The sequence below is a fragment of the Anser cygnoides genome, chromosome 6, assembly GCF_040182565.1.
Source record: "Anser cygnoides isolate HZ-2024a breed goose chromosome 6, Taihu_goose_T2T_genome, whole genome shotgun sequence".
NCBI classification, from domain to species: domain Eukaryota; kingdom Metazoa; phylum Chordata; class Aves; order Anseriformes; family Anatidae; genus Anser; species Anser cygnoides.
In genome coordinates, this window is record NC_089878.1 from 25,108,978 (window position 1) to 25,126,427 (window position 17,450).

Here is a 17,450-nt window from a genome sequence, read left to right on the forward strand (position 1 = left end):
CCTCTTGATCTGTGGCCAGCTCTGCACATTAGAGCTGAGTGGGGTGACAGCATTCACCTCCTGCTTCCATCTCAGGAGCCCAGTACTGATGGAGGGTGCCATGTCTGTATCTTAGCCTGATTGCTATCATCCAGCACACAGACACCTGAATAAGAAAGGAAGGTGCTCTGAATCTCCTTCCCTTGTACTCTTAAGGGCGCAGATGGGGAAGATGAGATTTTTTTCTGGTTTGAATGTGGATATCAAACTTCTTAAAAAACAAAACAAAACAAAAAAACGCTGCCTTGGTTGCATTTTACTGTTCTTGAAATAAACAGTGGAAGTAAATAGTCATGCTGTTAGCTGGAATGGCTTAAATAAATTCGCATTTAGAAGTGCACTTTTTTCTTACTGTTAAGAATCTAATCAAGGTAAAACTGAGGCTGTTTATTGGATTGTATGTTCATTATTTCTAGATCCAGTGCCTGCAATGAGCTGTGTCCTGTACACAGCTCATGTAGCAAAGTCGGGAAACACAACTCGCATAACAAGGCTGTGGGCAAGGATCCCAAGTGTGTGGGTCTTGCTGATGTGCAGCATAGTTGTCCCTGCTCAGCCGATGGGGTGTGACAGCTGGCTCTGGCAGTTTCTCCAAAACTCTTGTTGACCAAGTGCAGCATGTCTGTGCAGGGAGATCCTGCTGACGGGAATTGGCTTGGACTGAAGTCAAGGGGATCAAGTGAATATGTTAGCTGAGGTGTATGAGCCAAGTATGAAACTGACACATGCAGGTAGCAAAGAAGGTGCTGAAGAACTTTTTTCACCTTTAGCACCCAAATGGGCTTGGTGTCAGTGGAAACTGGGTTTTGCAGTTCACCATACGTTTTAAAGAACACCATCGCTTAAAACATAATTTGGCTTGCGGTTTTGGAATGAGTTGGGTGTTGTTTTCTAAAAATCTTTCTGGTAAAGAAAAACAGAGAAATTCTGCCATATGGAATATGTTGCATTTGAAAGAAATTTTGTCAGCTAAACTTCAAAGTCTGGCTGTCGTTGAACAAACTGGAACAAATAAAATAATTAAGAAGTCAAGTTTAAAATCAAGATCTCTCCCTATGGAGATACGCGTTATTCATTCCAGCAAGAGGTGTCCATATCTGAGTAGTGCAACAGAGTTTTAAAAATGTTGTCACTTGTGTCATTTTCTACTCTGATGGCTGGTTGTTGCGAAGTTCTTCCACAGTGAAAGAGTGCTGCGAACCAGGACTTGGGAAGAGGCGGAAAGGTTCTGTGAAGCACTAGGAGGCCACCTTCCTAGCTTTACTAATACAGAAGAAATCAAGGCACTTCATTCTATCCTGAGAAGAATAATCAGGTAACAAAACAGCCATGGACTACAATTTTGATTTCAGTCACACACGGGTGTAGATCGTAAATGCTGCTGCTGACCCCAAATGGCAAGTATGAGACAGTGTACACTGTTTCCCACAGTAAACAGCTAGATGTGGCATTTGAACTGCTGGCATGTCACTGCCTTCCTGGAAAATGTCACGGGAGTACAGCTTGGGCAAATGTTTCACATTGCTAGGGGGAATGCAAGAAAAGAGATATTTACTTTGAGCATCTTCGATTGCTCAAATTTAAATCTGTGTTGTTTCCTTCTTTATGCTGAATTTTGGTACAACTGCATTGTAGTTGCTCCTATTCTTTACTGATACATTCTTTAAAGATGAGTTATTATTTCAGTTTTTCAAATAAGTCTCATTTTTATTCATGAAATGCTTCTTGACTAAATTGGGTGCTATTTTTTTTTGAAAATGTGAATAATGTAGTGTCCAGCAATCTGGTTGGCAGAGATCCCATTTGGCATAACGGCACTAACACTATATGGGCATTAGATGGGTGTGTTGAGTTTTCTGGTATCAACAAATGAAATGCTACATAATTTATGAATCTAAGGCTTTTTATTTATTCAAAGGAACTGTCACTGCAAAGCTTTATTAGGCACTGGTGTGATGTCAGATCCTTGTGTAATATGCTTTTTTGATTGGCAGCTTGGTTTTTCAGAACTTTTGCCAGCTTAAACTCAAATGCTGCCAGTTATGTGATCCTAATTTATTTCATCAACAAACAAAATCAGGATTATTTTAGAAGCTGCCAGTGTACAATGCTGTGATTAAATTTTAAAATTTGATGACTGAAGAGATGCCTTCTTGAAAACCCAGTGAACCTTTTTTTAGAAGTGCACAAGTCATGAAAATTATTTAATGTTTGTGTTACTAAAAGACAAAACCAAACTCATATGGTCTATAAATAGATGGCTTAGTTTGTTAAAAGCCACTTGTGACTCCTTTGCTAAAGTGACTAAAGTGCCTGAAATAAAAATCAGTGCAGAGATTATTTTTAGCTATAGATCTTAGTACACTGTTTTGCAATTACAGATTTTGTTTTAGTGTGCCTAATTTACTATCAAATATGAATAGAGAATTAACTAGTTTTATTTTCCTACTATTCCTACAAATATTTGGAAGTACATTTCAGCCTGAAGACTATCTCTGGTATTAATTATAGTTAATGGCCTTTTTTTGGTTAGGAGTTTAAAGCTGAAAACTTGTGTCATTCCAGAAAGCCATCTGACACATGATGCTTATGCAGTTCCCATATTTCAGAAACTCCCTGAAAGGAGGGTCCCAGTACTTCAGTATTATTTTAGCAGGGCTTAAACAAGGGGCAATATATTGAGCCCACTATGTAAATATGGGGCAATATATTGAATCCAGAATAAGTTGACTTTGTCAGAGTTGCAGTAACTGCATGTGTCCAGTATAAACCAAAACACAGTATTTTGTCAGGATTAACCTCTTTTGAAACGTTGCAGAACTTCCTGAATAGAAATACAATAGTTTTGATATTGCCTTGATAAAGCATTTTAAATAATGTTTGTTTAGACAATGTAATGAGATGTTTAATTTGGTTATACTTTCAAATTAATTACTCAGAAGTGGTGATTATATGAAGCATTTTAGAGATCAAGAGTGATGGGTAGCTTGTCTGAAAATAAGCTCATTTGATAAAGGAGAGAGGAAAACAAGTGAATTACTTCACCAAGAACAACAGACAGTTCAGGTAACTGGGAGAAATCATCCTAAGGTAATGTTAGGAGAGATTAGCTGCCAGAGTTCACTGGCGTGCAGTTTGTCCTGCATTTACTCAGTGCAAAGTCTGACCTGAAGTATTCATTCAGTGCAGTTATTTTGGCTCAGTGAAGGACCACACCTTGGCATTTTTTTTTTTTTTTTTTCCCCTTGCACAGTTCTCCGGTGACTCATTGAGAACTGTTTGTTTTTAAACGTTAGCAAAAGTCAGTTTGGTTCACCAGGAAAAGGGCAGCTTGCCTAGTCCATTTTGTTCTTTACTCAGATTCCACCTTAGAGGCAAATAAGAACTAGAACTGTTCCAGCCAAATCAGGCAATTGCCATTGGAAAGGAAAATAAAATTTTCCTGCCAGCCTTCCTGTCTGAAAGAAATATGAGATAACATATTTTAACTTCAAGGGACACGGTACAGGCAGAACAGATCCTGGTAACTTACTTTCATTCTTCTAAGATTGTTTTTCTGAGCATTTTGCAGCTTATACGTGGCAGCGACATTGGATGCAAAGAGAGTAACAGCTTGGATTGGTTAGAAATAACATTTCAATGAGGACACCTTACTGGAAAGAAACCAGTTGCCTTTTATATGCACAGCACTGCTTGTATGATTGCACTGCATCTAGAAATCCTCATGAACACTTGAGTTTGCAAGAAAAGACTGATCATACTCTCAACACACTGACCAAAACAACAATAAAAATGAGATGCAAGCTGTAGTAATTGGGTTAATACAGCTTCTCTGCTCTTCCGCTAGGGAGTGGCTGATTAGCAGGATGGAGATTTGGTCAGTGGCAGTAGCCTGTTACGGAGGGAGGAGCAGCGATCAAATGGGCTTCATGCATACCGCCATCAGAAGCAGCAGTCCTTTTAAATTGCGCCATTCTGGCATTGGCCCAGATATATGCGTGTTTGTTATATTTCACCTCTTATCTAGAGTTAGGCTGTAACCTCACTTAGGCTCTTAATCTTGTGTTGGAGCTGACGTAAGGGACAAAAAAAATCCTTCTTCTATTTCAGCAGTTGGAATATGACAGTAGAAAAAGTACTGTTTTACATTACATTCACGTTGATCTAAACAGCATTTATTGACTTGTGCACAATGTTGCCTTTTATGATTTTTTTTCTGTATGAGAGAAAAAACACTGCAGGGTTTAGGGTCTTTCATTGTTAGTCAATGTGAAGTCTGTTATAAAGCACTAATTGCACTTACTTTTTAGGTTACAACTCAGGATAACCTAGGCTTTAGATGCAGTTCCAGGAAGGTAACTCAAAGAATACTTTGGCAGTGATACATCTATTTTGATAGCAGTCCACAAGATAGATTTTAAATGTTTTCCAGTGAGGATACGGACAACTGAAGTACAAGCAAATACCTTGCTGCAAGCTCAGTTGCAAGAGTCTTAATTTATACTTGTCTTACGTGGTTAATAGAACTCTTGCAATGCAGTGATAGTATTATTTTGGAGGGCTATCAGAAGTAATTACTTAAGGTTAAGTGTCATCAAGAATAGCATAGCAGTTACTGAACTATTAATTTTCATGTCTGAACAATTCCAAAGGATGAAAAAATGTATGTTAATGTGCAAATGCCTGATCAGCTGGGCAACATTGTTCTGTTGGCAGATTAATAGTTGGAAATTGGGAGACAGGCTGGACTTGACCTAGCACACCTTTTATATTTATTTATTTATTACATAAAAGCCTATACAAGTTAAAAGACTTTGGAAAAAGTTGCTCTAGCTCATCAGTTTATTACTGCAAATCCTTTTGAAATGAGTGTCTCAAACTTTCTTTTTAGCGGATATTCCTCTGTGATGATCAATTACTTAAACTGCATGAGGCCTGTAGGTGACGACCAGAAGGGGAGAGTTAAGCAGTGTCTGATTCATAACTGGAAAGAATAATCACAGAACAACAAAATCCTAAAGGCAGATTGCCAAAAGCCACTTAGCTGCTTGACAGCTGGTGAATGGCTTACAGTTTTCCCTCTGGAGTGATGTAGGACATTCAGGCTCTTTAAAGGCTTTTTAGTGATATTAAAAGACTAAAGACTGTTCAGTATGGTAAGATCACACTAGTGTGATCACAATATCACACTGATGTCAGAAATTAATGCTGGTGTGTGGAAGGGTGAGATTTACTGGTGGCTGCTGCTTTTTCTTTTTTTTTTTCCTCCCCCTAATGGGAGGCCTACCAAGTAAAATGCTGTTGCCCTTCCTGGTTCTCATGTGCTTTGCCTATGTACTCTGTCTGGGCTGTGCTGTCGTTTGTCATGGGCATGAGTCCTAAAGGCAAGCTTCCAGATCTGTTGTCATGAACCCACTGTTGGAATGTGATGTTGTTGTTGTTGTTGTTTTTTTTATTTTTTTCACCCTTTGATACTAACGGTCTAGGAAACACATCCTTGAGATCTCCCAGGCTGTTTCAGTTATTTTCTTGGTGCTGCTGTGTCAGCCATTTCATGCTCAGTTTAGCATCTTTATGGTGATGTGTGTGGGAAGGCAGGGTCACGATCTTAGCAAAGAAATTTTTCATGTTGTCCTGGGATTTCTTAAAATTTCTTGTGCTGGTAAGCCTGGATTTAAGTCCATCCCTCCACGTAATAAAGTTATGTTCATAAAGTTGCCAAGTTCTATCTTAAAATCACTCTGATAATTTGTCATCACTACATTTTTGGGAGACTTCTCCAAGCCCTGACCTCTGGTCAGAAACCTATTTCCAGTTGAGTCTAAATTTACTTCTGATCTGTGGTTCCTTCAGACACAATGTCCTTTTTCCTCAGATGGTTCTTCCTCCTATGGGCCTAGTGTCCTAATATAATGTAAAGAACAATTATATCTCTTCCCTTTGTTTTTCAAGCCTAGAAAAGAAAACCCTTAATTCTTTTAAATAAACTAAACTTTCATTGCCTCAAATATTCTGCGTGGCCTCAAATATCCTTCTATGTATTTGGTGCAACATGAATTGATGGAGTAGTGCTCCAGATAAAGTTTTACAGGAGCCCTGTACTATGGCATTGATGCTTCATTATCTCAGTCAGAACATGTCGATGAGTGGGCCTTCTTCACTGCTGCACTGCAGTAGGACTTCACATCAGCTGTGATATCATTTCTAAAAACAAAACAAAAAAAAACCTTAGCGTCTTTCCTCTGCTGCTGTTAGGTGATATCATCTATTACTTTTCTTGGGCAGGGTAGTGGGTTGGAGTGAATTGTCATAAACTTCAGTAGCTAGAACCAAATTGATACTTCCAAAAGTAGAAGCTGCAGTACAAAACTAAACTTGCAGTTTGACACATGCTTCATTTTGTCATGGTATCCTGGATTCATAAGCAGTGGTAAAGAGTATGGTTAAAGTTGTTACTGCAAATTTAAGTATTTCTGTTGTAAACACCTTTTTTTTTTTTTCTTATCAATTTGTGTCGTGCAGCATAACTGAAATTTTCAGTTTATAAATCCCTTGCTTATGAAAAACAAAAGTAAAATCTAATAAAAAAGTAAAAGTAAAAATGCAGTTCTGACTGTAATCCGGTACAGTGGAGCAAATATCTATCACCTTTCTTTTAAGCAAGTGTTGAGGTCAGTGATGTTACGGGCCTCTTTTATGAAGGTGCACAGTTGAAATACATACCTGTGTTTTGTTTGTATCACTGATAAGCGTAAGGGAAATGCAAAGTCAGTTACTTTGTGTAAGCAGAAGTTTTCATGTAGTTTGAGGAAGAGTGTATTTGAGCTGATGAGAGGTGACCTGGAGATGGACAAGGATAAGCAAGCCAAATAGATACAGTGTGTGATTCTGGAAGAAGAATATATCAAGAGACAATTGATGCAGTGAATGAAGGAACTACATAATTTAGTCTTCTGTCCCTGACCACGTAGAAAACTAACCTACAAATCCTATTACAAGTGCGGAAGAGGACCTTGACTCTAGGCCCATTTTCCTCTTTGACCTGCTACAATTTGCAGGAGTAAACTTTTGGCTCTGCTGCTCAAACCTAAGTGATGCAATGACTTAGGTCAGTTTTTCTATTAAATGTGCTGAACCATATATTTGGCTTAAGATTTTACTTTGTTTATTTACAGTAATGACAGATGGGTATGGATTGGAATGAATAAGAGGAGTCCAGATTCTTTGGGAACCTGGCAATGGAGTGATGATAAACCCGTAAGTTAACCAAGAAATGTCACGTCCTCATTTGTTTTAGCTTGGGCTGAATTGAAAATAAATTGATAAATCCTCTAATTAAGATATGGCAGATCTTTCAACAGATGAGTAATCAGAAGATTGTGCACTTAAGAGCTACCATCCAGGCAGATTTCCAATTAAAAGCATAACTTTAATAAGGTTAACCTGATCTCTGTCTCTATCACATTAAAATACTTTAATGGAAATATAGTAATAAAAATCTAAGAGCTGGTGGAGAGAACAGGATGTCTTCATGCCATGGCAAGCGGGGGGGGGGGGGCAGGGGTATGAGCTCATCTTCTTGATAGAGCAGGCTTCTCCAAAAATAACTTCTTAACTGCAAGTGATATATTTGTCTGAAATTGTGAGATATTTTATTTATTTTTCCCTCTATAATAACAGGTACACAGACTCAAAACTCTTCGATCTACTTACTGCCTTTTAATATGTATTTTAATAGTGATAAACTTAATGGGATCACAAGTTTAAACGGTTATCTTTGGGGACTATTGTAGCAAAAATAGTCATGAAGTAATTGTTCTTTCATCCTGTCTGTCCTGTAGGTAACTAGTATTATTATGCCACGTGATTTTCTGGAAGATGAATATAACACAAGAGATTGTGCAGCTTTAAAGGTTAGTTTCAAGTTTTTTAATAACAGCATGCTTATTTATACATGAAAGTACTTGGAAAAAATATTCCTGCCAGCTATATATTGGATTTAAGTTGACTGCTGAGATGTTTTCTTTGTATAGTAAAAAGTTGCTAGTGTTCCCTTTATTAATGTACAGCTAGTATTGCATTTCCCTTATTTAAGCGGTTTTAACAAACTGAGTGCTGTGCTAATGATGACCTGTCATAAGACTTCTGATCTACAAAATATTTTAGTGATAATACAGTTCTCTATTACATAATGGCATGCTACATATCTGTTGAATGTTATAAGTGACACTTAAGAACATAACATGGAGTCTAAAACAAAACAAAAAAACCCACAACTCTACAAGTAAGTTTTAAAATCTAGATTTGTTTTTCTGAACTGCAAATTAAGAAAATCGTTGAAACATAAAGTAGAGGGATGCAGTAGCCAGGATAGAGTATTTATGCTTGTGTTTGCTTTGTGAAATAGACTGTAACTGCTGTGTCAGGTTTTAATTCAAAATGTCATGCCTCTAGTGAATTATGTTCTTCGTTGCTTATTTCAGTCTTGATGGCATGAGATGTAAAATGGCCTTTAACTTTTCTGAAGTGTTACCTGAGTGTTTTTGTAAGATAATTCTAATACTCTCCTTTCTCCATTTCAACCGAAATGGAACCAATTCAGCTTTTCAGATTTATTGAAGGAAAGGATAGCTGTATCCCCTTGCTTCTGTTCACAGCCATTACTCCTCAATATCTTCTCTTGTGTTTGTGACCCCAGGCTGAGAAGCTGTCATCTTTAACATTAGGCTGATAGAAGCATCAGATGCGAGGAAAGCACTCTGAAGAGCATCATGAATATAGCAACCTCCCTTACCTACCTGCTAGGTCTAGGCATGTGTTCCTTCACTAAATGATACAAAATTCTTTTTATTGGAGAGATCAGCCAGAGTGAAGTCAGATCTTAAAGCTGATTGTAAGAAATAATCTTAGATAAGAAAGATTATTCCTATGCTGGATTCAGATGAGTGTTTCTTTTGAGGAGAAATGAAAATTTATTTCAGGGAAAGAAGTTCCAACAGATAATGCAATAATAAGCACAGATGAGATTGTGTGTGCTACAAAATAGTGAAGAAACAACATTGCAAGAATAGACTTGTATACCTAGAATGACCTTAAGCCCCTTACACAATTGCTTCACAATCTTGGCTAGCATGGAGAATTATAGTTTAAAGAGTTACAGTGGTATCTGTTCATTTTTTCAAGATGTATGGGGCTGATGCCACAATAACACATACTGATTTTGTCAAAGATATTTAATACAGTTTCATTTCACATTACAGAGGCCCATATTCTTTTAACTGATTTCTCTGTTCCTGCTTTTATACAGACCTTTCAATTTTCACGGCGATCATTTTGGAGATTTTATTTCCATGAGGGCAGAGATCTAGAATTTTATGTCAAGCCTTTTGATTGTGAAGCTAAACTGGAATGGGTCTGCCAGATCACAAAAGGTAAACTGCATTTACACACATTTCACATAAAAGAGTTTAGTGATGGGTTTTTAGTTCCTTTGTGTTAACAGCTTTTATGAAATACATCTAACTAGCTGAGAGGAGGTAAGCATATTTGAAATATTGCTCATTGTCAAATTGGAAGATATGAAACAGGCAGCAAAGAAATATGACCAAGAACTAGGGTTATAAACTTCAGAAATTCATCATTTTTCTTGGTATTCTTTGTGTTTCAGTAGTGAAAAGAAGGTATCTGCCACTGAGCTGTCATTATTGCCCAATAGCAGAAACTTTGCAACCAATGTTTTTTTTTTTTTCTCTGTGGACCATTAGAAGTCAGTACTTGAGATGCCTTGCTTATGTGATATACAAACTGACATGCACCCAGAGTATTCAAAGATTTATCAAAAAATGACCATGAGGAGGAGGATGCAGTATCACTGCTTCCGTATTCTTCCTTTTCCCATGAAGTAAGAAGTGGTTTCTCAGTAGGTGAGGTGATATAAACCAAGTGATATTTGTAACTAAATGACTGTAGGCGTATTGGGTATACAGTCTGCTTCTGCTTTAGGTGAATGAGCCTCTTGCTTGTTCTTCTGGTAGTTAGTGTACTATAAAGTTAGTGTACTAGCTCCTCGTAGTAGTGAGACAGAGAGGTGGGAATGCAAAAGAATGGCATGGCATCTCTGCACAGATCCAGCTTTTTTCCTGCAGTATGAGACATGCTGTAATCCAGTAGGCTTTTGTGTTTTAGTTATTCATTGAAAGGCTTTTCAGGGCATGAGACTTTCCTGTCCTGGGGGGAAATGGGTAGATAAAATATTATTTTGCTTGTATTCTTTTAGAGGGAAACAAACAAAAATAAAAAGCACAGGTATTTAAGACAGAGGTATGGAAAACACCCATTAGTTTTGAATCAGCTTGTTTTAGACTATTTTATCTATGTATGATTTTTCACCTTCCTCCTCTGCCCCCCATCATGCATACCCAAAAGCATGAGTATAACCTATCATTTCCATTATTTGTGACCACAGTCTTATTATAGGATGAACTTGAAGTGACTGTTCTTTTTTTCCTCTGAACAGGTAGCACTCCAAAGACACCTGAGTGGTATGTACCAGGTAAATGGACTTTTTGTGTATTCTAACACTTTTTATATATAGTTGTTACTACTGTATATCTTTTATTAGTTTTGTAATATTACTACTGTAATATCTTTTTGGTGACAGCAAAGGTCACGACTGATAGGATTTGATTCTGAGAGAGATCCAAATGCAAGAATGAGTGTTGTTTTTTTTCCAGTGTTAAATTGAAATTTCTCATTACATTCAGAAAAAGAAAGAGTTTTTCAGAATTGATTTCTTATGCATGTGATACTTCTTCTGTATAGATGAAATTGGAATTCATGGGGCCCCACTTGTTGTTGATGGTGCGGAGCTATGGTTTGTACCAGATAAAAACCTGAGCTTCCAAGAAGCTATTTCCTACTGTCAAAAAAATGATAGCGATCTAGCCTCTGTGGAGTCTTACCCAAAACTCAGGACAATACTATCTCAAATAGAAAAGGTAAGGAAGTTTATCTAACAGATACTTTTCACTACAGGGAAATATCATTGCCAGTTTTTCCAATATAAGAAAATGTTAGTCCTTATTTTCTTTCTTCATCCCATTGGCCTGAATAGTTTTTAATTGTTTTTAAAACCAAAATACGAGTTGAAAGAGAATACAACATCAGTCTTGTAAAAGAATATTTAAATGTAAAAATAGCCTCAACAATTGGAAAAAAAAATCTCCGAATGGATAGAAAATGCCTTAACAGGACCATCAAATAAGCTTCATGTTTTCTGCAAATACTTGACTAACAATTGCCCCAGCTGTTAATTTTATGCATGGGGTAGCATGCAATTTTTACCTAAGGAGAGAATTAAATTAAAAATGCATGATAGCGTGATAGCTTTTACTGTGGAAGGAGTTTGTGGTGTTCATAACATGAGTGCGGTCTTCTAAGGAATCTTATAAAAATGTGAAATTAGCAGTTTGCAAAGTCTCTTAATGAAATTTTTCCTGAGAAGAAGAAATTATCTGGAAGGAGAAATGACAAAGTAGGAGAAATTGAGAATATAACCTGCAAAATCTCTAGCCTTTTTACAAACTATTAATTGCTGAGCTGTCTACTGGAGGAACGAGATTATTCTGAGGAAGGTCCTTAGATATTCTGTGGAACCACATCAGCTTTGGACAACTTGCAGCAATGTTCTGGTTGTCTGGTAGTGTTGCTGCTATGAATTTTGAAGGAATAATGCATGTAGCATGATGCACTTATGAAACTGATGCAAGATTTCTTATAGCTTTATCCAACAGAGTGGAAAGTGTCTTTTCTTATATTAGATGCAGGGGTCTGTTTATCTGGCATATGCGTCTTGAATTGTATCTTTTCCTATTCTTGAATAATTGTAAATCTGCACTATTTAAAAAAAATCATTTTAAATCAGATTAATTTTGTCATTGATTTATTAATGGTGGAGTCTGAAGATCTGTCTCTATGGATTGTAAAATACCATTTTGTTCTTTTTTTCCCACAGTTATCAAACAGTGAACAAAAGTGGTGGCTGAAGTTTATTGATTATGGCTACAGCTATCATTCACCGTATGTAGAATAATCCATTACTGTAAACTTTTTTCATGCCATTTTTAGGCATATAGTTAAGTAGAACAGTTTCTAAAGGAAAATGTTTTATCCCCAAATTTGTAAAAGGTCACTTCTTCTGTATCATCCTGAAGAAGTAAGATAAATTTGAACTAAGCTAGGAAACACTACAGCGCTGTTCAGCGAACACTGTTCTCCACATCTGCTTACATGTACCTGCACCTACTCCTGCAATGCTAAGCACAGTCAACAGAGTACCTAGGGCAGAGAGAGTAAGAGAACTATGTGGTGCTCAAAGCAAGTCATAGTTAGCACAGTATGTGTATATATACTTAAAAAGTAAGTATATTTCAAAATATTGTTGAAATATTCTAATGAGTTGCCAATGCCTTAGTTCTGTTCCCGTTACAAAGCATCAACAATTTACACATAACTGTATGTGTGTAAATTAATAGTACAGACTTGGATGAAAAGAAACAACTTAATTCTTAATCCAATTCTTCTAAGTTTCTCCAGTCCTATAGATTTCAGGTTGTTGGGCTTTGACATCTTAGTCTTGTCATGTGAATCATTAATGTACAGGGCCCTAATAGCTAATGAATTCAATTGATCTTTAAAATAATTTTATTGGATTTTAGGCCCAGTTTTTTCTTGTTAATAATTGGGGAACTGAAAAAGAGATTCTGAAAAAGAAATCTCTGTTGGTTTTGAGGATAGGTGAGAATATCTGAGAACAGGAAATGTGAAATCAGTTTGACATCTTTCTCCCAGTTAGGTAATGTGGAAGTCTTGGAGAGCTACTACTGTACTCCTGTAGAGCTGGGATGCTTCACAGCAAACCTTGCATTGTGCTGTCTGTGGCTTCAGCAAACAATCATGAGCTTCTTATAAGCAAAAATCTTAATTTGCCAAAATACTGTAGTGATATACTACTTCAAAAATATTTTAGAACGGATAAACGTGGGCTGTTGACCGTTATCCTCGCTTGTCTTCAGTGTGCTAGCAATTGCAGCATGCGATGGATAATTTACCCTTGTAGTGCACATCTCCTTAACACAGTTGATTTGGGCATGGTATATAACTTTTGAACGTACCACATGTTTGTTCCTAGTCTAGTTTCTCCCCCTCTGTCCTTTCCAGTGTTGTAGGGCATCTCCTAGAAACAATTACCAGCCCAAATTTTTGTATGTACTGGCTCTGTTGATATCAGAGTTTCCACCTGAAGATCACACTGGATTGGAGATTGACTCTGAAATGTTTGTATCCAGTTTACAGTTATTTCCACGCTTCCATGATCGATTCCTGAGGGATTGCTGGTATGTTTCTAGAAAGAACTGGTACAGAGGTATGGTTGTTTTCAATTTTTCCCCCCTGTCTGTCATTATTATGTTTAAAAAAAACAAGTGTTCTGCCAAAACTCTGATACTTGAATGCACACTGATACTGAGTTAGAAGTGAATGGCTTCTTGATGATTATCTGATTCAATTTCGAATAATTTGTTTCTTTATAGTAGAAGCCATTATAATATTTCTTGATGTCCAGAGGCAAGCCTGAATTCATATGACAATTTTTTTTACGATTGATTGTCACTCCTTCTGTGACATAAATTAATTTACGTGAAATCTGTTTCTCTGGTCTTTTTTGTGTGTATGCAACATATTCTGAGTTCTGGAAATTAAGAGTGGTGTTAGAGTAGTTTGACTGAACACCTGCAACTGAATATGCAGCTGGAGATGTAAATTTTATTAAGTAGTGGAGTCATACTGGAAAAGGTACACAAAGTAATGTAAATGCTATCTGGTGGTACTTGAGGCTTCTTCTTTTTCTTTTTTCAACATTGCTTTACATTGAGAAAATTTTGTAACCTCTAGAGACTAAATATGTCTATTATCATTTCCACTTTAAAGCACATTTCCCCTGTTATTCTGTTGTACGCTGCTGACCTGTTTTCATCCCTATTAGCCAAAAATTCAACTTTACTAGGAAGACAGTCCAGTTAATTCTGGAATCATGTAAAATAGTACAGGGCAGACTCAGAATTTCTTTTGGCTTTAGTGGACTTTAGATTACACACCCTCTATGCTAGAAAATGTCTTCATATTCAAAATCTTTTAATTTCATCTTTTGTCTGTTAAGTTACTTCTACTTATGTTAAGTGTTGCTACTGGAAGTAAGAGATCAGAATCTGTATCTTTAGGAATGATATATTATTCTCTGATATAAATCACTTACATTTGTCTCTTGCTCTCCTGTTACATTTAAAGCTTTATGTTGGATCATACTTCCCTATAGTTGCGCTAAAAAGGACTTTGCTTCACGTTTCATCATGTCAAAATATGTGTGGCAATTAGAGCATGACAGAAATTATCATAACTGTTTTTTAAAACTTATATTTTTGCAGACTACCCAGTTAACTGTAATATGAAACTGCCCTTCATTTGTGAGAAAAATAATGCCTCCTTACTGGAGAAACATGATCCCAGTTACCGCCCAGTCACAGGAGGTTGCCCTAAGGATTGGCTTCGGTTTCGGAATAAGGTACAGAAAAAACACAGATCAATTATCATTACTTAGTTTTCATTGTCTAGTAAGCTGGAGTGTCCTGCTGAAAGAGGCAAGGAAGTATCCAGTGTGTTCAGGAATGAACTGGGAGGTGGCTTTTGAAAACTACATACAGTGATTAAAATCACCTCCTCTACTTCTCTGTCCTTTTTTGATGGCTTTCAAATTTCAATGCAGTAATCTTCAGGATTTTCATTTTCCCCTCACCATACACTTAGGTCCAAGAACTTTGTTTTTATTATCTAATCTAATTTGAAGGAAAAGAAGTATTAGAAAGGGAAGGATGAGATTTCTGCTTCCCAAGTCACCTTAAGGATTTAACTTGCTTAGGAATTAGAGGAAATTTTTAAACAGAAATCAAAAGCCATACTATAGTGAATTTCAGTACTACGTTTCAAGGTAGTCATTTGAAATCTTAGACTGATTCCTCGTATGTGACCTGTTGCTGTTTCCTGTACATAAGAAGGAGTGTGCATCAAATCTGCACATTGCATTGTGCCAAGACTTGCAAATTTACTTCGTCATTGCAGAATATAGCTTTTGAGTCCCTATGTAGTTTCTTGCAAAAGATAATGTGTTACAGTAAAAGGTTCTTGGCCCATCCCAGTCTGACTTTAGTTAACACGTGTGAATTCATTCTTAAAACAGTACATGATCCTGATAGAGCTGATTAAAAGTTATTGAATTCTAATCCTCTGCTGTGAATGAGGAGCTACTCAGGGAGATTATTAATCATTTTTGTATTTATCTATTCTACTTGCTAGTAATGGTTCCCATACTTTTTGAGAAAAATAATTACATTTTATTACAGGAAATGAAGTGAGATTTTAAGGCTGATTTAGAAACATTTTCTTATGAGTTTCTTCTTAGGTATGAAAAAAATCTTTTCTTATGTTTATTTTGCAGTGTTTTCGAAAGATGAAATCTGAATATTTAACATTTAATGCAGCTAATGAAAAATGTATAACTTTTGGAGGTTCACTTCCATCTATCTCAAATCAAGCTGAGCAAGGTATGGTGAACTGGGGGCACTTCTAGTGTGCAGCTTCTCTTCCAAACTCAATATAGGTCTGCCTAAGAACTAGAGCATAAAATCACTTGCTTATCTACAGGCATACCAGGAGCATTCTAAAAATCTAAGACTGGTTAAAAATGTGTTGTCTGTTGTTGTTTGTGCTGCTAGAAACGTGGAAATTCTGTCAGTAATAAATAAATAAATAAAGATCAAGGAGAGAAGGGTCACTGCTGAATGAAAATTTTCCATCTTTTGCTTTGCCTGTTTAAAAACTACTGAGACTGTAGACTTTGTACTGTGAAGACCACAGTTTTTATTTGTCCCCTGCCATTCCTCCCCCCAGTAGTGAAGTCCACACACACGGAAAAAAAGGTGCGATCTTAAAGGAGCTTGCCTTTTTCTGTGGGCTGGTCCCATTGGTGTTAGGAGAGTGGCTAGTTCTGACATGTAAATCTCCCATGGATTTGTATAGCTTAGAAAATAGGCTGAGGCTCACATGTGGCCAGTAGTTAAGACATGTCAGCAGTAGCTAATTACATAGCTTCAGTTTGTCTTCCTGATCTAGATAAGCTGAGTGAATGCCTTTGTTGCCTGGGGGGGTTCACTGAAGGCCATTGTTTCATTCCAGAATGCTTGGTAAGAGGGCTCTGGTTTAAGATTTCCTTGGCTGGATTTTTTTTCCATCTAATCCTCTCTTCCTTTGTCCAGTCTTTCTTCCTCTGATGATGGGGTGGGTAAACTCTGCTAGAATCTAAGAAATGGTTCTGCCTTATGAGGTATGTCAGTAGGAGAGAAAGATGGGAGCTATGACTTCCTTCATCACTTTGGAGAGGGAAGGAGAACTCTTGTGTTCTCTCTGCAGGGAGACAATAGAAGATCATGCAGACTTGTGGAAAAGCAGCTTCTGAAATTTGTGTAAGTGCAAGGGTACAAAGCACTGAAGGCAAAAACAAGTTATACTCCTTGCTCCTCAGCTGAAAATTTGGAGGACAAATACCAATAGACTGTTCTGTTCAGATAAAAGATAACACCTTCTGGGTTGATTATGAAAGAAGGCAATGATGAGCATTAGAGAACCTTAAAGGACTAGGAAAATGAAGCTGATAAAAATGGAGGTTGCAGTATCTTATTTATGCAAAGTGTTTTTTCAGGTGTTTGCTGTTGTCTGAACCACAATGTGTACATGTTTACTGTTTTGTCCAACAGATTTTATAACATCCTTGCTTCCTGAAATGCCAAAAGATATTTGGATTGGCTTGCAGTTCTTGTTCAGCACAAGAGAAAACAAATGGATAGATGGGAGTAAACTGTTGTATAGTAATTTTCACCCACTCCTGACAGGAAGACTAAGGAAAATTCCTCTGGATGTAAGTTCGGACTTCTGACTATTAAACTTCTCTTGACTAGTGAAAAATGAAAGTTGGAATACCGATTGTATCAAAAGAAAAGGGGAAAAAAAAGATTAAAAACAAAAACAACAAAAAGCAGACCAGATCCCTCAAGTGGTGATTTTAATTGGCAGACAAGGTGACTGACAGTAATGGAATTCTGTTTATTTGGACCTTTGTTTGTATGATGTCTTCTGAACTGATATATGAAACGCTGAAAGGTGAAGGAAAAAAAATACAAAAAAAACCCAACTATTTAATGACTCTTCTGTAATTGCTATCTGCAATTAAAAAACTACATACAAACAGTCATCAAAAAGATGCCATCAATAATTATTAGTTCAGTTATACTTAGCATCTGTAAACC

The 17,450-nt window shown here is 36.8% G+C and overlaps 1 protein-coding gene across 1 annotated transcript in view; it reads left to right on the forward strand.

Moving 5' to 3' along the window:
* LY75 (lymphocyte antigen 75) overlaps positions 1–17,450 on the forward strand; it is a 47,398-nt gene that overhangs the window by 13,697 nt on the left and 16,251 nt on the right. The window contains exons 13-23 of the mRNA XM_048072275.2: positions 1,212–1,354; positions 7,215–7,296; positions 7,881–7,952; positions 9,347–9,470; positions 10,556–10,591; positions 10,861–11,036; positions 12,053–12,117; positions 13,386–13,462; positions 14,520–14,656; positions 15,587–15,692; positions 16,902–17,062. Coding sequence (XP_047928232.1) covers positions 1,212–1,354; positions 7,215–7,296; positions 7,881–7,952; positions 9,347–9,470; positions 10,556–10,591; positions 10,861–11,036; positions 12,053–12,117; positions 13,386–13,462; positions 14,520–14,656; positions 15,587–15,692; positions 16,902–17,062 — 1,179 coding nt within the window. The remainder of the gene's footprint in view (positions 1–1,211; positions 1,355–7,214; positions 7,297–7,880; positions 7,953–9,346; positions 9,471–10,555; positions 10,592–10,860; positions 11,037–12,052; positions 12,118–13,385; positions 13,463–14,519; positions 14,657–15,586; positions 15,693–16,901; positions 17,063–17,450) is intronic.